Here is a 7006-nt window from a genome sequence, read left to right on the forward strand (position 1 = left end):
TAGGAAATTAGACGATGGTTCCTGGCTGAAGTGGATGTTCCCTATTACTAGGTGCAGTTTAAAAAATTAGAGGATGGTGTTGTAAATACGGCGCGAACACACCGCGGGAACGGCACTTATGTCTTATATTGTAACGTCAAGACTTTGTGACGTGTCACTTGTATACTTGGGCATTATATAGATCGATTACATTATTAGAACATGCAACGTTTTATGCCTTAATTCACGTATTCCCGACATTTTGGTGCCGTGCCCAATGGATTTGAATAAGCTGAAATCGATAAGGAAAGCGAACAGAAGTGTAGTTACAAGACATTTACGGAAAATCGACGATTTGAAAAACGAAGCGGAGTTAGCCAGGGTAGATCTTTTTGCGACATTCGAGAGTGTGGAACAGAAGAAGAAACTTTTAGAAGATTTGAATCAACAAATTATAAGTGCAATCGATGCAGAAGATATTGAAGAAGAAATTCTCAACACAGATGAGTATACTTTAGATTTAGAAACTAAACTAAAACACTTGCGTATATTCATACAAAGTTTAGACAATTCGAACAATCATACAAATCAACAGTCAAATTCATCATATCAAATATTGAATTATGAAGCATCACCATTTATTCCAACTACATGTATTGAAAATCAACAACAGAGCTATATCGCACCGTCAATGTCAACGTTTAGCAATCAAACACACCACCTTCCGAAATTAACTTTGCACAATTTCAGTGGAAATATTATTGAATGGCAATCTTTCTGGGATTCTTTCGAATCAGCAGTACATATGAACCCGAATCTACCAGATATTCAGAAATTCAACTATTTAAAATCACAACTTGGAGGTGAAGCTTCACATACGATTGATGGGTTCGCATTGACAAACGCTAATTACAAGGAGGCAATTAATGTATTATAAGAAAGATACGGACAATCGAATATAATTATACAAGCACACATGAAAGCATTGCTAGACATAACACCCGCAAATAATGATTTAGTCAGTTTACACATATTTTATGATCGCATAGAGGCATCCGTACGCGGATTGGAAGCGTTATGCCAATCGCAAGACACTTACGGGTCGATGCCACTGCCACTGCTGGTGGACGTTTCGTCCCCGAGGGTATCACCAGCCCAGTAGTCAGCACTTCGGTGTTGACATGAATATCAATTATATGGTCATTTTTATAAATTTTCTGTTTACAAAACTTTGATTTTTTCGAAAAACTAAGGATTTTCTTACCCCAGGAGTAGATTACCTTAGCCGTATTTGGCACAACTTTTTGGAATTTTGGGTCCTCTATGCTCTTCAACTTTGTATTTGTTTGGCTTTTTAACTATTTTGATCTGAGCGTCACTGATGAGTCTTATGTAGACGAAACGCGCGTCTGTCGTATAAAATTATAATCCTGGTACTTTTGATAACTATTTACACCACTGGGTCGATGCCACTGCTGGTGGACGTTTCGTCCCCAAGGGGATCACCAGCCCAGTAGTCAGCACTTCGGTGTTGACATGAATATCAATTATATGGTCATTTTTATAAATTTTCTGTTTACAAAACTTTGATTTTTTCGAAAAACTAAGGATTTTCTTACCCCAGGAGTAGATTACCTTAGCCGTATTTGGCACAACTTTTTGGAATTTTGGGTCCTCAATGCTCTTCAACTTTGTATTTGTTTGGCTTTTTAACTATTTTGATCTGAGCGTCACTGATGAGTCTTATGTAGACGAAACGCGCGTCTGGCGTATAAAATTATAATCCTGGTACTTTTGATAACTAATTACGGCACATTACTGTTCCCAATAATTTTGAGCAAAACTTCCCGGAGAAGTAAGGCAACATTTAGCGAGAGATCATGGATCAAACACATGGATTTTATCAGATTTACGCAAATCTATTCAGAATGAGATCAACATTATCGAAGCAGGTCAGGATTACGGTATCCGACAAAGCTATTCCACCACGCCTACATGTACGTTTCTCGTAGAAACACATGAATCTTTCGAAAAAGAATCATATACGCCAAGAAGAATCGATTATGTAAACAGTAACCAACGTGTTCTAACCGCAAGACCATGTTTATACTGTCAAGAAATTCACGCACCGGTGAACTGTACACGGATTACAGACACAAACGAACGGATAAATATCGTAAAACGCAGCAATCTTTGCTTTAATTGTCTCGGTACGCACCGAGTCAATGAATGTAAATCTATACATGAATGCCGTCATTGCAAGAAAAAACATCATACTAGCATATGCTATAAATCAATGGTTGATAACAGAAGTAATTATGTCCAAAGTGGAACTTACATGAATCAAATTGCAAATCGTACCGAAAACGACGAACATGAACACGAGCATTTTACGGAATCATCACAATCCTTAAATGTTAACATTGTGAATGACAAAAAAAGAAAAACAGAAGACGACACAAAAGTTATTCACACATCGCATAAGCCACATTCTACCGTATTATTAAAAACAGCAGTTGCACCCGTTTGGTCCGACAGTACATGTATAGACGCAAATATACTTTTTGATGAAGGTGCACAGCGTTCGTTCATAACAGAAGATCTTGCTATGAAACTAAAATTGAAAGTTGACAACACAGAAACTATACAGCTATCATGCTTCGGAGACACTGGCATTACTATACAACACCTAGGTAAAGGTACATTACTGGTTGAGACAGAGACGAAACAGAAAACACCAATTGATGTACTTATCGTACCGAAAATAGCCGTTCCGTTCAAAAATCATATCCGCAAATTAGACTTGACTGAAAACAAGTACATGTATTTACAAGGATTAAATCTGGCTCATCCGATCACAGACGAAAGTATATTCGAAATAGACGTTTTGATAGGAGCAGATTACTATTGGCAGTTTGTTGGAAACAAAATCATCCGCGGAGATGGACCTACAGCAGTAAAATCAAATATAGGCTACCTTTTATCCGGTCCGATAAAGGAAACAAGTATCGTGAAAGCTTATGACAATACAATAAAGAACAATAAGCAAAGTAGTAGCGTTCAAAGAATTGATAACGAGGGATGTAACAGAAAAACAAAACATTACATACCGCACCACCGAGTTAGAAAAAAGAAGATACGTAGGAACAAAGTACCGTACAAGTCATTTAACCACCAAGATGAATCTACCAGCAAATCGAGATGATAAAGAACAGATATGAACTGTTAACTACCCCTTTTTATATGAACTGTGAATCGTTATTTAAAAGTGTTAAAGTGTCAAATTTTAATACCACTATACAAAGACAGTTATTATTTTCTATACATAGAGACTTTAATTTTCAAGCGTAAATATTTTTAATTTGAAATTTATTATTCACATTTGAGATTGTATTGTGTATAGAATTTTAACTTTTTGCGGCCCCCAGAATGTTGTAAATACGGCGCGAACACACCGCGGGAACGGCACTTATGTCTTATATTGTAACGTCAAGACTTTGTGACGTGTCACTTGTATACTTGGGCATTATATAGATCGATTACATTATTAGAACATGCAACGTTTTATTCCTTAATTCACGTATTCCCGACAGATGGTTCCTGGCTGAAGTGGGTGTTCCCTAGTACTAGTATTAGGTGTAGTTTAGGAAATTAGACGATGGTTCCTGGCTGAAGTGGATGTTCCCAATTACTAGGTGCAGTTTATGAAATTAGAAAATGGTTCCTGGCTGGGTAAGATATTCCCAATTACTAGGTTCGGTTTAGGAAATAAGAGGATGGTTCCTGGCTAAAGTGGGTGTTCCGAATTACTAGGTGCAGTTTAGAAAATTAGAGGATGGTTCCTAGCTGAAGTGAATGTTCCCCAGTACTAGGTGCTGGTTAGGAAATGAGACGACGGTTCCTAGCTGAAGTAGGTGTTCCCTATTACTTGGTACTGTTTAGGACATGAGAGGATGTTTCCTGGTTGAAGTGGGTGTTCCCCATCACTAAATGCTGTTTAGGAAATTAGAGGATGGTTCCTGGCTGTAGTGGGTGTTCCCTTTTATTAGGTGCTGTTTAGGAAATTAGAGGTCTGTACCTGGCTAAAGTGGATGTTCCCCATTACTAGATGCAGTTTAGGAAATTATAGGATGGTTCCCGGCTGAAGTGGATGTTCCACATTACTTAATGCAGTTTAGGATATAGAGGATGGTTCATGGCTAAAGTGGGTGTTCCCTTTTACTAGGTGTTGTTTAGGAAGTTAAATGATGGATCCTGGCTGAGTGGGTCTTCGCACCTGGTTGAAGTGAGTGTTCCCCATCACTAGATGCAGTTTAGGAAATTAGAGGATGGTTCCTGGCTGAAGTTGGTGTTCCCTAGTACTAGGTGTAGTTTAGAAAATTAGTGGATGATTCCTGGCTGAAGTGGATGTTCCCCATTACTAGGTGCAGTTTAGGAAATTAGAGGAGTATTCCTGGCTGAAGTGGGTGTTCCCTATTACTAGGTGCAGTTAAGGAAATAAGAGGTTGGTTCCTGGCTGAAGTGGGTGTTCCCAATTACTAGGTGCAGTTTAGAAAATTATAGGATGGTTCCTGGCTGAAGTGGATGTTCCCTATTACTATGTACTGTTTAGGAAGTTAGATGATGGTTCCTTGATAAAGTGGGTGTTCTCAATTTCTAGGTGCTGTTTAGAGAGTTAGATGATTGATCCTGTCTGAAGTGAATGTTCCCTATTACTAGGTACAGTTAAGGAATTAGAAGATGATTCCTGGCTGAAGTGGATGTTCCCCATTACTAGGTGCAGTTTAGGAAATTAGAGGAGTATTCCTGGCTGAAGTGGGTGTTCCCTATTACTAGGTGCAGTTTAGGAAATAAGAGGATGGTTTCTGGCTGAAGTGGGTGTTCCCAATTAAAAGGTGCAGTTTAGAAAATTATAGGATGGTTCCTGGCTGAAGTGGATGTTCCCTATTACTAGGTGCAGTTTAGGAAGTTAGAAAATGGTTCATTGCTGAAGTAGATATTCCCCATTACTAGGTGCAGTTTATGAAATTAGAGGAGTATTCCTGGGTGAAGTGTATGTTCCCTATTACTAGGTGCAGTTTAGGAAATAAGACGATGGCTCCTGGCTGAAGAGGAAGCTCCCTAGTACTACGTGCTGTTTAGGAAATTAGACGACGGGTCCTGGATGAAGTGGGTGTTCCTTATTACTAGGTGCTGTTTAGGACATGAGAAGATGTTTCCTGGCTGAAGTGGGTGCTCCCCATCACTAAATGCTGTTTAGGAAATTAGAGGACGGTTCCTGACTGTAGTGGGTGTTCCCTATTATTAGGTGCTGGTTAGGAAGTTAGATGATGATTCCTGGCTGAGTGGATGTTCCCCTGTACTAGATTCAGTTTAGGAAATTAGAGGATGGTTCCTGGCTGAAGTGGGTGTTCCATATCATTATGTGCTGTTTAAGAAGTTAGATGATGGTTCCTGGCTGAAATGGGTGTTCCCTATTACTAGGTGCTGTTTTGGAAGTTACAGGATGGTTCCCTGGCTGAGTGGAAGTTCCCCATTACAAGGTGCATTTTTGGAAATTACAGTCTTGTTCCTGGCTTAAGTCGTTGTTTCCTATTACTAGGTGCTGTTTTGAAAGTAAGATGATGGTTCCGGGCTGAAGTGGATATTTCCCATTCCTATGTACTGTTTAGGAAGTTAGATGATGGTTCCTTGATAAAGTGGGTGTTCCCAATTTCTAGGTGCTGTTTAGAGAGTTAGATGATTGATCCTGTTTGAAGTGGATGTTCCCTATTACTAGGTACAGTTTAGGAAATTAGAGGATGATTCCTGGTTGAAGTGGGTGTTCCCTATTACTAGGTGCAGTTTAGGAAATAAGAGGATGATTCCTGGCTGAATTGGATGTTCCCCATTACTAGGTGCAGTTTAGGAAATTAGAGGAGTATTCCTGGCTGAAGTGGATGTTCCCTATTACTATGTGCAGTTTAGGAAGTTAGAAAATGGTTCATTGCTGAAGTAGATATTCCCCATTACTAGGTGCAGTTTATGAAATTAGAGGAGTATTCCTGGCTGAAGTGGATGTTCCCTATTACTAGGTGCAGTTTAGGAAATAAGACGATGGTTCCTGGCTGAAGAGGAAGCTCCCTAGTACTACGTGCTGTTTAGGAAATTAGACGACGGGTCCTGGATGAAGTGGGTGTTCCTTATTACTAGGTGCTGTTTAGGACATAAGAAGATGTTTCCTGGCTGAAGTGGGTGTTCCCCATCACTAAATGCTGTTTAGGAAATTAGAGGATGGTTCCTGACTGTAGTGGGTGTTCCCTATTATTAGGTGCTGGTTAGGAAGTTAGATGATGATTCCTGGCTGAGTGGATGTTCCCCTGTACTAGATTCAGTTTAGGAAATTAGAGGATGGTTCCTGGCTGAAGTGGGTGTTCCATATCACTATGTGCTGTTTAAGAAGTTAGATGATGGTTCCTGGCTGAAATGGGTGTTCCCTATTACTAGGTGCTGTTTGGGAAGTTAGAGGATGGTTCCTGGCTGATTGGAAGTTCCCCATTACAAGGTGCATTTTTGGAAATTACAGTCTTGTTCCTGGCTTAAGTCGTTGTTTCCTATTACTAGGTGCTGTTTTGAAAGTTAGATGATGGTTCCTGGCTGAAGTGGATGTTTCCCATTCCTATGTACTGTTTAGGAAGTTAGATTATGGTTCCTTGATAAAGTGGGTGTTCCCAATTTCTAGGTGCTGTTTAGAGAGTTAGATGATTGATCCTGTCTGAAGTGGATGTTCCCTATTACTAGGTACAGTTAAGGAAATTAGATGATGGTTCCTGGCTGAAGTGGATGTTTCCCATTCCTATGTACTGTTTAGGAAGTTAGATGATGGTTCCTTGATAAAGTGGGTGTTCCCAATTTATAGGTGCTGTTTAGAGAGTTAGATGATGGTTCCTGGCTGAAATGGGTGTTCCCTATTACTAGGTGCAGTTAAGGAAATAAGAGGTTGGTTCCTGGCTGAAGTGGGTGTTCCCAATTACTAGGTGCAGTTTAG

At 39.6% G+C, this 7006-nt stretch overlaps 1 protein-coding gene across 1 annotated transcript; it reads left to right on the forward strand.

The window, feature by feature from the left end:
- The first annotated feature begins 256 nt into the window (after window positions 1-256).
- LOC134706011 (uncharacterized) lies at window positions 257-916 on the forward strand. The gene has a single exon (XM_063564724.1). It carries the CDS (start codon window positions 257-259, stop codon window positions 914-916), a length of 660 nt encoding a protein of 219 aa, XP_063420794.1.
- The last annotated feature ends 6090 nt before the right edge of the window (window positions 917-7006 follow it).

The sequence above is a fragment of the Mytilus trossulus genome, chromosome 2 (assembly GCF_036588685.1).
Source record: "Mytilus trossulus isolate FHL-02 chromosome 2, PNRI_Mtr1.1.1.hap1, whole genome shotgun sequence".
Classification (NCBI taxonomy): Eukaryota; Metazoa; Mollusca; class Bivalvia; order Mytilida; family Mytilidae; genus Mytilus; species Mytilus trossulus.